The sequence below is a fragment of the Setaria italica genome, chromosome II (assembly GCF_000263155.2).
Source record: "Setaria italica strain Yugu1 chromosome II, Setaria_italica_v2.0, whole genome shotgun sequence".
Taxonomy (NCBI): Eukaryota; Viridiplantae; Streptophyta; class Magnoliopsida; order Poales; family Poaceae; genus Setaria; species Setaria italica.
The window spans coordinates 39916537-39930499 of NC_028451.1; the positions used below are offsets into that span (position 1 = coordinate 39916537).

The following is a 13963-nucleotide window of genomic DNA, read 5'->3' on the forward strand; positions in this document are numbered from 1 at the left end:
GATTGGATGGTTGCCAACCACTCAACAAATTGATTCAACTCAAAACCTCGACCAAGCACTGGATCTACCAACAACATCTGGCCTATCTCACAAAACGAAACTTGCATGTGATGATGAGAGTTGGAATAACAAATTTATATTACCCACAATTGGGAGAAGGGCTACTACTCCACCAGCTACCACACATATCCTTTGCAATTTAAGCATCCGACAACTAGAGAAGATCGATTTTTGGAAAGCAAAGCCCCAAAGTGCAGGGTTGGAAAATGAAATGATTCACTCATCTTTTGCCTCTAAGCTTTATCTGAACTATGAAATTCTACCTCATCAATGTCATCTTCTCCTCCTCTATGGCTCTTATAAATTGCTCTTCAAGTGCAACACTCTCAGTCTCTAGACCATGTTCCCCTAACGGTGTCAAAATTGGAGAGTTACCAACTTGATGCTTCAACTTTTCCTTATCTGGTGTGGCATTTGATTCTTAAAATAATTCAAGAGCTTTGTTGTCTAATATCTGGTGACTGAGGCAAGTGATCTTCCATGAAATGCCATTCTTCAGCTATTGATGGTACCAATTTAGGTGGACATGTGATGACAACTGAGTATCAACCTATAAATGAAATCCGTCACTACATTAGCACATATGGAATCCAGCAAATATCCATATCATTAAATCAAAATTAGAACCCATGAACATGACCTTGAAAGAAATTGTATTAATTGTTACATTGGCATATTGTAATAGTTGTTACTATTAAATCCCTACTATACACACAGCAACATGAGGGATTTTCTTTAGAGATAATGCTAAACAAGTCCTAACCGCCCCTAATCTAAATCCTGAACCTGCACAGGTCCTAGATTTTATACATTGGATCACAACACAGATCACGAAATTGGTATATCATAATTCATGAAGCAGAGTATTAACACAGAAATTGTAAGGTTAATACTAGAGCATACTAGCATCTTGATCCAACAGATTAAAGGGGAAACACCAAGATTCGTTAGGGCTATAGTTGCCACATTTGGCAAACAAAAAAAGAGTGACGCGGAAGCATGAGCAGATTCAGGGTCTTCACAAGTTGCAAGTAAGTTTATATGGGTGTGATGATGTCTAAAAGAGTTCCTTGGATTATAGCCTAAGGTTAGGTTGTATTCCGAGCTAGATACAAGCTCATTGACAGCACAGAAGGAAAAATCCTTCTAAATATTCTATCATAACATTAGTCAACTCAAGCATTCTACTATGTAGAATTACATTTGTGTCTTTCATTACCTATTCATTCATGAAGCATCGTGGATTAGTTGTTATTATTTATAACGCTGGCTCATTGGCACACCATGGCATGCGCGCCCGTGTCAGTGCTGCACTAGTTCATTTTTTCGCCCATGGGTTGGCGAGTCAAGGGCACAAGAATCGGCCTCCCGCATGTGGGCGCACCTACATTTGGCAGGGTGACGTTAGGCGAAAAGCAAACACACCCCTGGACTTTAATTTTTACACTACATCACAATCACAACACATATCACGAAAACGGATATCATAATGATAGAGTATTAACACAAAACTTGTAAAGGTTAATGCGACAGCATACAAGTGTCTTATCCAGTGGATTCACATGAAGCACTAATACTCGTTAGGGCTATAGTTGCCACATTCAACCTAAAAAAACGGATCGGCTGTTGTGCCATACCTCGTACCTTGGTACGTTCTGGGATATCTAGGACACCCGTGAGCTCCCCTTGTGCACTACGGAATGCAGTAAGCCAGCCATTGCCACGGGCTCACGTCGCTCCTCTGGAACGTCTGGAAGATGAGGAATGCTCTTAATTTTGAGTAAAATGCACGGGCAGTCCTCAAACTTATCACAATGTGCTATCTAGGTCGTCCATGAACTTGCAGATTGCATAATCATGTCCTTGAACTTGTCTCGGAGTGCCATCTATCCTCATAAACATGCAGATTGCATATTTGGGTCCTTGACCTTATCTCGGGATGCCATATAGGTACATCAACTTGTAAAAACATCCGTAGGAGTCCGATCTCAGGAATCGATGACTTAGATTGGAGAACTGATAGCTCAGATTCAATATGAGCCGTTGGTTTTTTAAATCAAATGATTTGAGCCGTCAATTCTTAAGATTGACTCCCATGGGTATTTTTGCAATTCATGGATTTATATGGTACCCCGAGACAAGTTGAAGGACATGCATATGCAGTTTGCAAGTTCATGGACTTAGATTGCACCCCGAAACAAAGTTCAGCGATGTGCAATCCGCAAGTTCATGGACCTAGACAACACCTCATGACAAGTTTAAGGACCGCCAGTTTATTTTACTCCTCAATTTTAATGCTTTGTCAGGACAGCTCAACGAGCAATTCGCATCGATATCATGCTAAGGATTCATCGGGCAAAAGGAGACAGTGTTGCGTCTCTACAATGGTGGTGTAGTCGACTAGTAGTTATCAATATATAGCGTGCAGCCTCTTTCTCTCTCTCTTCTTTTCCTGGATTATAGCCTAAGGTCGTGTTGTACTCCGGACCAAATACAAGCTCCTTGGCACCACAGATAATTAAATTGAAACCTGTAGTTGCATGCCTTCAACCATGGACACAGAGAGAGAGTTAAATTGGAAGGCTAAGCATACCGCAACACAGAGAACAGAGTGATTATTTGAAGCAAAACTTTAGAGTGAGTAAAAGTAAGAGAAGAAATCAACCTTGTGGATGTTGAATCTGGCCAATGCTACCTCCACATTCCTGAGGACTAGCTATTTATGCTGCCCCTAGAACCGGAGGCATCATATCGATGGAAAACACAGCAGCAGTTGCTGGTGCGACTATCAGCGAAGGGAGCCATGAGTAAACTGGCGAGGAACTTAACATTATCAGAAGAGAGCAAGTCATCGTCATGTAGCACCTGCATAGAGCTTGAGCTTGAGCAGCGAGTCAGGTGATCCAAGAATCTCTTGCTGCTCAAGCGGTGCGGGGCGGCACGCGGCAGTGGTTGAGCTTTGAAAGATGCAATTGGCTGTCGATCGCGAGGAGTACCATCCATTGCTACCAGAGCAAAAGCTCAGGCTGCGGTTAACAGTGATGCCTCTTCTCCTAGCCTCGTGCGTATCATCAAGCAGGGACGGATCCGGATCGGCAGCTCGCAGCTCGGCCTTGGCCACCTGCAGGCGCGCAGGAAGGACACGAGGCCGTAGAATGACCGGGCCACAATTCGCATCAGGCTCCTGTGCTGATCATCAATCCCAACACGACCTTCTGCGGATCCCCAGGCCGTGCGTGACCCACCTGAGAGGCTGAGACCAGCCTGCAGCTGTTGTTGAGGCCCAGATATTTTTTTTTGCTTCTTGTCCTCCTAGCCCAGCAGCAAATTAAGACTCCTATTAAATATAATATAATTACAAAACTAATTACATAGGGACTAATTTATGAAATGAATCTATTAAACCTAATTAGTTTATGATTTGACAATGTAGTGCTACAGTAACCATTTCCTTAATGATGGATTAATTAGATTTAATAGATTCATCTCGTGAATTAATATAAGATTTCTAATTAGTATCCGAACATTCGTTAAACTTTAACTAGGTTCAAACACGCTGCCCCCGCTGTTTGATATCGAGCTTCGACAAGGCAGGGAGCCGCTGCTCGCCGTCGTCACGCTCACGCACGCCGGACCGGGGCGCACATTCCGGCGCGGACAACGCCGCGTAGCACGTACGCTACTGGCCACACGAGGCTCCCGCAAAGCCTTCTCCCGCCTCGCGGGACCAGCCGACCACTTGCAAGTTGCAAAGGCCTACCGACAAGATCACGCAGGCTCCCACACGAGGCTGCCGCAAAGCCTTCTCCCGCCGCAGATCCGCTTTGCCGCCTGCTTATTGTTGACCACGGCCGCCAGCCCGCCACCCGCCCACCCGCCATCTTGACTTGTTGAGCGGAGCCTGCGCCAGTGGCCCCGGCGACACGTACGTACCGTGCGGTGGTGTACGTGTACCCGGCGCTGCTGCAGGGGGCCAGCGAGACATGAGCTAGCGCGACCGAGGCGGAGCAGTTGCCGACGGAGTAGTGCGGCCTCGTCCGACGTGGACAAACAGCCAGGAACAATTTGTCAACGGCGAGCGCAGGAGCCTCCTTGGGCCGTTCCCCCCGACCACGAACGCCGCCCATCCCATCCACGAACGCCGCACGCACCGACCGCTGTGTCACCGCCTTCCCCAGGCGCACCGTCCCTCCCTCTCTTTACGCCTCCCTTCCCTCCCGGCTCCCGCTCTGCACGGCTCACGCGACACCCAAAGGCAGCCGCACGCCCGCACCTGCTCCGCAACTACTCCGCACAGCTTGATGGCCGTCACGTTCCCCTGCACGTACGGACGCCGAGAGACCCCCCAGCCCTGCAGTGCGTCCATCCCGTCGCGAACCCAAGCCCGAGGCTGGCGCTGCACAAGGAAGATAAGGGCGACAAAACCGGGAGGTACCGCGCCGCGTCAACAACTAACCCGACGCCTTCTCTCCACGCCGCCCCCGATGCTCGTCGACGCCCTCGACCCACGCCGCCGCTCAGCCGAACCGCGAGCACCAGGCCTCGGTTACTACCCTGGTAAAAATGCTGTGGTCAGAGAGATATTAAAACCAAAGGAAAACCTAAAAGTTGTTAAGATTTCCCTTTTGACCAATACAATGTGTTTGACTTCTTCCAATAAAACTATGACCTAGGAACAGTTGAGCAGCAGATTCTTTATGTTCTCGTATCAGCATTGAAAATTACATTGGTGTGATAAGGAAGGCTGCCAATATAAGTAGGTTCTGCGCAGTTGTTGATTTGGCTGCCTATCAGCAGTTACCAACAGCTTATTAAAATGATATTAAAACACACACAATGCATGAGTATCTGTTTTTCTAAATGATACTGAATTATACACACAATGCATGCATGGGTATTTATATATTTTGAGATCTTCTAATTTATATACCAACAATAAGCATAGCTCCCACTTAGAAATCCTAGTAACTCATAGATCTTTGAGTTGGGTTAATTCACCTTGATGCACGTATGGTCCAAGTTATCTCTATGATACGTCTGGTCACTGTATTTCTTGGTTCAGTCGGCTAGGGAATTGCAATGACAAAGCGAACCCAATTGATGACCTGGCAAGCTGGCACGTGAGCGATAGTAGGAGTATAAAATCAAAAACGCGTATGATTAGGCAGATGATCTGGCGATAAGTACCTACTCCCTCCATTCCAAATTACTATTCGTTTACCTTGTTTCTAGATACATCACTTTTACTATGTATCTAGACACAAGTATATATCTAGGTGCATGTTAAAATGTGTGTACGTAGAAAAGTCAAAACGAATAGTAATTTAGGATGGAGGGAGTAATAAACAAAGAGAACACTACTGCTAGCGGTGGTCAATGCTGATTGCTGGTGATCAAGCAAGTGGGATTATAAAATCAGAATAAATTGATCGCAAGGCTAATATAACATACTATATATACTTGTATTTTGTCAGAGCGTCTACGTGGTGGTAGTAGTGGTCGTGGTACTAGCTCCGGGGGACGACGCATGTGCTTTGTGATCCATCCCAGGGTTCCAGTCTGCAGCAGCGCACAAACTTGTAGCAAAAGAAGGCGACGTAGCAAATCCGACGCTGCCAGGGTATGAAAATCACAGCCCAACACCCCTGAACAGGCAAGGTGCGACGGCGCTGCCCATATAAATTAGGGTCCCTTTAGCACGGCTCATCGAGCAGCTTCTCGAGCGGTTTTTGATGAAACCGTGCCAAACGGATGAAATCAAAATAGCTCACAAGAGGAAGCCGGCAAAAGCACCTAAAATCCCGCTCTCTACATTTCTCCACCAGGGAGAAGTCAAAAATAGCGGCTCATACCGGCTTCTCCTCATCCCAACAGCTTATTTTTCATCTTTATCCCGGGAGGAGGAGCAGTGGACAGCGCCGTTGCGGGGCCGCAGCTGCCGCAGACAGCGCGACGCGGCGGCGGCGGCCATGGGGCCAGGCACGGTCGGGGCAGCTGGCGGCGCAGTGGCGCGCAGGCGCGGTCGGGGCAGCTGGCGGCACGCAGGCACGGTCGGGGCAGCTGGACTCCCTGCTTCGCCCCGCCGGCCTCCGGCTCCGCCCCACCAGTAGCATCCTGTGCCGCCCCGCCGGCTCCGCGGCTAGCCTTCTGCTCCGCCCGAGAGAGAGAGAGAGGGGGGGAGGGGGGGGAGCGGGTGAGTGGATAGGAGGGGAGCGGCCGATCGGGATAAGGTGAGGAGCGGTCGATCGGATAAGGAGGGGAGGGAAAAGGAAAATAAGGGGATAAGAAAAGAAAAAGAAAAGAAAAAAGAAAAAGAAAAGAGAGAAAAAATATAAGGGTATTTTGGACATTTGACATCTTCTTTACATTAGGAAAAGCTGTTTTGTCAAACGTTTTCGTATAAAATAAGTTAGAGCCAGAAAAAGCTGCTTTTCCATACGAGTCAGAACCACAACTGTTTTTTCACGAGCCAGAGCTGTGCCAAACCGAATCTTAATACTGCCTCCGGCATCCACGAGCTGGCGAAAGAGCAGAAATGCTATCGTGGCAATGGCCGACACGGCGACCAGCCCACCACCGCCCCGCCCTCCCCTCCTGACGAGTGACGAGCCACGAGCCGCCCAAGGCGCCGCGCGACCATCGAGAATTACATGGGCACCACCGGCGTCCTGCCGCTGGCTTTCGCCTGGGCCTTGGACGCGCATGCACAGCAGGTGTTCTTCGGCGGCCTCTCGTGCCCGGCCGTCGTCCCTCTCTCTTTCCCCTCCGCGCTCCGCCTACGCCGCCTAGCTCCTTTCCCTCTCCCGCGCGGCGCTAGCCCACGCCGCCGCTCCCCCCTGAACGCGCGGGCCCGCCAAAGGATCCCTTTTGCTTCAACGAGTACGCCCGCGCACGATCCTGCTGACGAGCGCAATGCCAAGCTGGCCGCACCTGCTCCGAATCTCCGATCCACACCTCTCTTGGAAGAACCCAGCATTCCACCCCGTCGAAAACCCCATCCCGAGCCAAAAATAAAGCCCCATCAGCCCTAGCCTCTCCATAGATTTTCCCCAACCCCAAGGAAGAGAAGCCGCCGCCGCCGCCGCCCAAGGAAGAGAAGGGAAATAAGGTCGACGAACCTGGAGGTAAGCCGTCCGTCCGTTCCCACGCCTCGTCAACCAACCGCGAGGAAGGAGGGAGGGAGGGAGCTTGCAACGGCTACCCGTGCTCGTCGTCGTCCTCGAGCCACGCCGCCGGACCGGAAAGCTGCGCCGCTGACCGAACCGCGCGCGGGCAACGGCCACGACCCCGTTCCAAGGTCGCCGCCGCACCAGCCCGTCACCGGGTAAAAAAAATGTTGTGATCAGAGAGAGATCAAAAAACAAAACTTATAGTTGTTAAGATTTCCCTTTTGATCAATGTGTTTCAATTTTTCCAATAAAATTGTGACCTCCCCGTCTTTACCAGCATTTTATTTTTGACAGGGCACAAGAGTTAAACTTACTTTTGACAGGATGGCGGGCGGCTTCTTCAACTGGCGGGGCCGTCAGCCTGGTTCAACTCCGACCACCTCTCGTGATCAATATCAATGGCCGGCGTGGCCCAGCCACCACGGCCGAAGCCTCTGCTTGATCAGGGCGAGTGATGGAGATAATTGCTTCCTCCATGACGCCATCGTCGAGGTAACCTGAGCTCGCGCCCTCCTTGTATGTTCTTGGAATATATCCATGGCGCAGGTTCTGGACTTTGTTGTATATAAACCCATGTTTTATCAAGCACCCATTTCACCAAATTCTCAGGACACTTAGGGAGATCCAAGATTTTCATTTAGACCATTTCCCTCTAGCTAGAATCTATCCTCCACCTTGTTGTCCCGTCCCAACAGTTATATACAGAGTAATTTTCTCTAAATGGGTTTAGAGGGAATATTTGAACTCCTATCCAAACTGATGCCTACTTTCATTATCCCCCTCAAGAACTGAGACCCGTCCAGTACCTATGCAATATAAGACAAAGCTCTGTTGTTCAAATTAAATATTTCTTTCTGAACAAGGTGCAACAAGATCCTGATTATCGGCATCGTACATTCTTCTCCGCATCCACTTTATAAGTCATGCCTTATTCATCATTCTAATGTTGACAATGCCCAAGCATCCAAATTCTTTAGGCCTAGCTAGGTTGAAATTTCCCATTTTACCATGTGATACTAGATTTTTTTTTGTTACCCCTCTAGAAGAATTTTTGCTATCATGGAATCCATCTGCTAGTGAACTCCCTGCAATAATACGAACATTCCCATTCAGTATGTTGGAAGACTACTCAGAGATATATTAGTTAGAATTAGCCTCTTCCCTGATGACATATTCAGACATATACTTCTCTTTACATCCTATTCCTCATTTTTCACAAGATCCCAAAAAAGCCCCCAACTCCAACATATATTTGTCAATATTAAGCGGGCCTAGATACTTCATAACTAGATAGCCTCATGTACAATTCAGGATATTATCAGTCTTGTCTTGATATTCTTTGTCCACCTCGAAAACAAAGACCTCCATTCTTGGGGTAATTTATTTTAAGCCTTGACATCCATTCAAATTCAAAATAGTATAGAATAAATTTCATGTTCCTAGTTGACTCTTTATCATCCCCTGTCATCATCACTATTTCATCTGCATATTGCAGGTGCGTTAATATCCTTCAATCAGATAATAAATTTGTGCTTTTTATGAAACCTCCTTTCCTGTACTGTGCTTCATCCACATTAACCATCTCAATGAACTCAGTGTGCTTCTTTTGTTATTCTAAACATCCGTGTTGCATTCCAACAGAGAGTGGGGGACTGGTTGTCTGGGATAGATTGTTTGGGGCAGCCCATCAGTCCAATGCCGCAGCAGAAGGCGTGGGAAGCTTGTATGGCCTGGCCTATGGAGCAGTCAGGTATCACCCTCTTTCGCCTCACATGGATCAATGAAAGGAAAAGTTTAGTATACCCTCACGCCATTTCAAATTTTAAGTCATTTTTATTTTGTTCTAAATCAATCTTCTCTAACTTTGATCATGTTTGTTCAAAAATCAACATATATTTATAACATAAAAGTAACTTAACATATAGATAGTGCATTTATTTGATATGATAGATGTTAATACATTTTTCTATAAACTCGATCAAATCTACAGAAGTTTAACTTTGTGAGAGTACATCTAGACCCATATGTTTTTGGTGAGTTGTATGCCAAAACGATTAGAGGACTAACTTGTCTGATAAAAGTTTTGAGTAGGAATTTATTCTTATTATTATTGTGGTATTATTGCTTATAAGATATGTGATTATTTGATGACTCATATTGATAGCCAGAAGCAACTGTATGATCCCAATAAAGAAAAAAATTGAGATATATGATGAGCATGTGGGCGAATGATCTTATAGATATGGTTACATGTATGATTATTAGTCTCTAATTAATGGGAAAGCTTTTGGCACATGATGGGATATCAAAATTAAAAACGATGATGACTCATATGAGAAGAAATGGCAAGCTAGTGTGCATGATTAAGAGACATAGTTTTATGTACTATCATTGGCCTCATTAATTGAAAGCTTGTGAACAAGTCATGGCATATTCAATTGAGAAACAAAAATCAAGTAACTGAAAGACAAGGATTTAAACAGGTATTTATGGTTGTTGTCAAAGCAAAAAAATCAAGTAGTTTATTAGATGGGTATTCATGGTTGATATCCTTGTATATATATAGAAGTTTGGTTTGTTCCATAACTCGTAGAGTGATTGTTACATATTTATCGGGGTTCCCTATGTAAAACTGGCTAGACCAGTTTTGGACTGACAGTGTGTTTGAGTTTTGTTAATTATTGCAGGATTTGCCTATTCGCTCCACCTAGGTGACATCTCGGTACTTTCACTTAGGACAAAGAAACTTCTTTAGTTTTGACCCAAGTTTATAAAATAGTATAAAAATATCTACAACATCAAACTAGGTTTAGTGGGTAGACGATATATCTTGATAGTGTATTTATTTAATATTATATATGCTAACATATTTTATATTAATTTGATCAAAGTTATACAATTTTGATTTAGAACAAAGCTAGTACAATTTAGAATGGAGGGTGTATTTAGGGGCTGTTTGGATATGAGGTGCTAAACTTTAACAGTGTCACATCGGATGTTCGGATGCTAATTAGAAGGACTAAATATGAGCTAATTATAAAACTAATTGCAGAACCTTGTGCTAATTCGCGAGACGAATCTATTAAGCCTAATTAATCCATCATTAGCAAATGGTTACTGTAGCACCACATTGTCAAATCATGGACTAATTAGGCTTAATAGATTCGTCTCGCGAATTATACTCCATCTGTGCAATTAGTTTTGTAATTAGCTTATGTTTAGTACTCCTAATTAGCATCCAAACATCCGATGTGACAGGTGTTAAACTTTAACAGGGGTTTCCCAAACACCCCCTAAAGTTGTCTCATCAAGTCATATTGTCCTTCCAAGTACCTATAGTAGCAATGAACAAACGAAAGTGTAGTGAGGACCAACATTGCCATCCAGATATGTCCCATAAGTAATAATTATAACCCTGAAACGAGGGGGGTAGATTAAAAGGAACCCTTTTTACAAACTAAATCTAGAAACAGAGCAGGATACTGAATGAGAGTATTTGGTTTAGGGAGCGGATCCTTTTAATTCGTTGTCCTTGCGTACCTCTTCCGTAATCACTAATCAATTTTTTTCTTGTGTGCTGGCTGCTGGGATCGCGCGATGGCGTGCAGGTACCCGTGCTCTGCTTGAGGCTGGGAAGCTAAGCAGGGAGGGCTATTACGGCGGCATGGTGCATGCGGTGTTCCTCGTTCAAAAGAGATTCATGTGGGCCAATACATTCCGATTGGATTGTTCGGTGCTGGGGCAGCCCTCCGGCCCAGTGACGAAGAGGAAGAGCTGGAAGGGTTGTGTGCGGCCCATGAAGCAGACGGTTCCGGGTGAGTGGACAATCTCTCCCTCTGCACTGAATATTTAAGTACTTTCTCCGTCTCAAATTATAAGTTATTTTAACTTTTTTAGATACATCATATTTACTATGTATCTAAAAATAGCATATATTTAGATATATAGCAAAAGCTATAAAACTAGAAAAAGACAAAACGAGCATGTAATCTAGTAGTATCTATTCTATCGGATTGGCACTGTAATCACTCACTACTAATAATTACCACTGTTTCTTGTGCCTCTATGCATGGTGTCGACGGCGTGCAGATACCTGTGCGATTATGGCCTGCATCGTGGCCGTGGAGGGGATGCACCGCAAGGTGTACGAGGCGTCCCACGGCAAGGGCAAATTCGCTTGGAAGGCCGCGGAGGTTTGGCCGGAGATCCTGCGGGCCATGTGCAAGGGACAAAACATCTGGAAGGAAGGCGAGGGAGCCAATACGGGCAGAGTGTTAGACGAGATAATACGCCTTCGGGGCGTGGGGATCGCCAGCGACGAGGTGCCGATCACGATGCCGCTGCGCGCCTGGGAGCAGCACGTCGGCGACGAGCTGCTTACCCCGGAGCGCGTGGCCGCGCTGCTAGACCAAGGCCCCTGCGTCGGCCGTCTCTGGGTCTGTCCATGGTACTATTGGTTCGACACCGCGAAGAACAATGATGACTGGATCTACCGTGGCTGTGGCCGGGACAAAAGGCTCAGGGACGAAAGCAGAAAGCTCTACGGTAAGAAGGCGACGGGCTCGCATGCTGTTGTCTGTTTCGGGTATCGGTTCTGCAAAACGGGAAATGGTGAGGAGACAATGTGTGTGCTGGTGATGGACAACCACGACAACGAAGGCCCGCAGCGGTGGATCGACGTTGAAGAGCTTGATGCGATCTACACCCTGAGCGTGGACTGCCTAGCCTAGCTATTTGTAATAAACTAAGTACTACGAGGCTGTTCAGTTGAACCCATAGCAGACAGAGGTAGGGTTTTGTAAGCAAGCTATTGTGGATCGATGATGTTGGTTGTACATGGGTTCAACATCAACAACCTTGGCTATGCAACATGTAAGCGCCATGCAAGGAGCTCTTCCTTACATATATAATAAAGGTGCAGCGGCCTCCTACGGAGGTACGTTCATCCCCTTTCCCAGTAGGTTGTGTCCGATATATACAGTCACAATTAGAACTATATATAGTTGTAATAGGTGTTAGGGTTTTATTTTGAGTCGGAATTTGTAACTTTGGGTCTAAAAAAATTGGGGTCGTGAAACACCATCACTGGTTGATATGGTTTCTTAGGGAGGAATGTAAGTAGCCATACCTCAAGAATGAAGAATTAGTTAAATCGCATTAAAATTTATTGTGCCAAAGCTCGTTGTTTTCTTGTGCCATCTTACCAAAAAACTCCCGCGGCATAACAGAGAGCGTTCAATTTTAGGTGCAGTCATAAAACACCACCCCCTCCGTCCCCGTTGCCTACAAAAGGGCTAATCTAGGGATAAAAAAGGGCTAGGAGCTCGCCGGGCTAGAAAACTAGAAACACTGAAACAATGGCTTTTCATGGGCTTTGGCTCAGTTGGAGCCCTGCATGCAATGCCACGCGATGGATGACGAAGACAACAACTAACTACTAGTTGATGGTTTGATGGGCCGAACATTTTTGTTGCCGGTGGAACCATTTTTCACCAAAACATGATTCATAAATTCATCACTGGAACAACTGCTACCTCTGTTTCAAATTATATATTATTTTAATTTTTTTAATTTATAAATATTATTATGCATCTAAATATAAGTGTACGTCTACGTGAATAATAATATCTATAAATCTAGAAAAGTCAAAACGATCTAAAATTTGAAACGGAGGGAGTACTTATTCTCGCAAGCAGAAGATGTTCCGTCGATCAAGAGGAATTAAATGCTCTAGAAGAAAAAAAAATCAGCAAACAGACTGGCGGCTGGCCCGTTCGTGGGGATAAACATAGCAACTAACATAGACTAGCAGTGCAGCCGCGCACGCGCGCGAGTGCGCGGGCTCGTGCAAGAAATTTAGGCCCTGTTTGGCATGGCTCCAGCTCTGGATGGAGCTGCTCCACTCCAGAACTCCAGGTGGAGTCAGCTCCACTCCAGAACTCCAGAATAAAATGGGGTGTTTGGCTAGATGGGTGCTCTCAGCTCCAAAAAAATCAATTTTCAGTGTGGATTGCCATTGTTACCCCCAATTTAGGTCCCACTTGTCATTCTCTCCATCCCCATCTCCTTCTTCCTCAGAAAGGCTGCCCGGCAACCACAACACACCGTTCCCTCCTCTTTTTTTCCTTGCCCCGGTGCTCCCGTCGCCTCGCAGGAGCAAGCAAGCAGCTCACCGGCGTAGGGGCTTCGGCAGACGGGCGAACTGGTGGCCGGCGGAGGGGCTTCGGCGGACGGGCGCGAAGGCCGGCGGGGGATCTTCGGCGGCGGGGCGAACTGGCGGCCGGCGGAGGGGCTTCGGCGGACGGGCGCGAATGCGGGCGGCGGGCCTTCGGCGGAGCGGCGCGAAGGCCGGCGACGGGTCCTGCGGCCGGCGACGGGGGCCTGCTGCCGGCAGCCGGGGGCTACGGCCGGCGACGGGGGCCTGCGGCGACAGGGCCCTGCGACCGGCGTGGGGGGTCTCCGGGTGGCTGGCGGCGGGCCCTGCGGCCGCGACGGGGGGCTGCTGCCGGCGCCGGGGGGGCTACTGCGCGGGGGGGGGGGGGGGGGCCCCCCCCCCGAAAAAAAGCCCCCCCCCCCCCCGGGGGGGGCTCCCCCCCCCCCGGGGAAACCCGCGGTTTGGGTCTCCCCCCTCTCGGGGGGGGGGCCCCGCGCAGGGCCTTTTTTTAAAATTTGTGAAAAACAAAAAAAAAAAACCCCCCCTCGGGAAAAAAAAACAGTGGGGGGGGGGTTTTTCC

At 47.2% G+C, this 13963-nt stretch overlaps 1 protein-coding gene across 1 annotated transcript; it reads left to right on the top strand.

The window, feature by feature from the left end:
- The first annotated feature begins 8787 nt into the window (after positions 1–8787).
- LOC111256472 lies at positions 8788–12138 on the top strand. The gene is made up of 3 exons (XM_022824662.1): positions 8788–9951; positions 10838–11044; positions 11319–12138. Exons 2-3 carry the CDS (start codon positions 10894–10896, stop codon positions 11957–11959), a joined length of 792 nt encoding a protein of 263 aa, XP_022680397.1. The 5' UTR covers positions 8788–9951; positions 10838–10893; the 3' UTR covers positions 11960–12138.
- The last annotated feature ends 1825 nt before the right edge of the window (positions 12139–13963 follow it).

Coding starts and splice junctions, on each gene's coding strand:
- LOC111256472 (XM_022824662.1), top strand. CDS start 10,894: ATGGTGCATGCGGTGTTCCTCGTTCAAAAGAGATTCATGTGGGCCAAT. Junction 11,045..11,318: donor CATGAAGCAGACGGTTCCGG/GTGAGTGGACAA, acceptor GACGGCGTGCAG/ATACCTGTGCGATTATGGCC.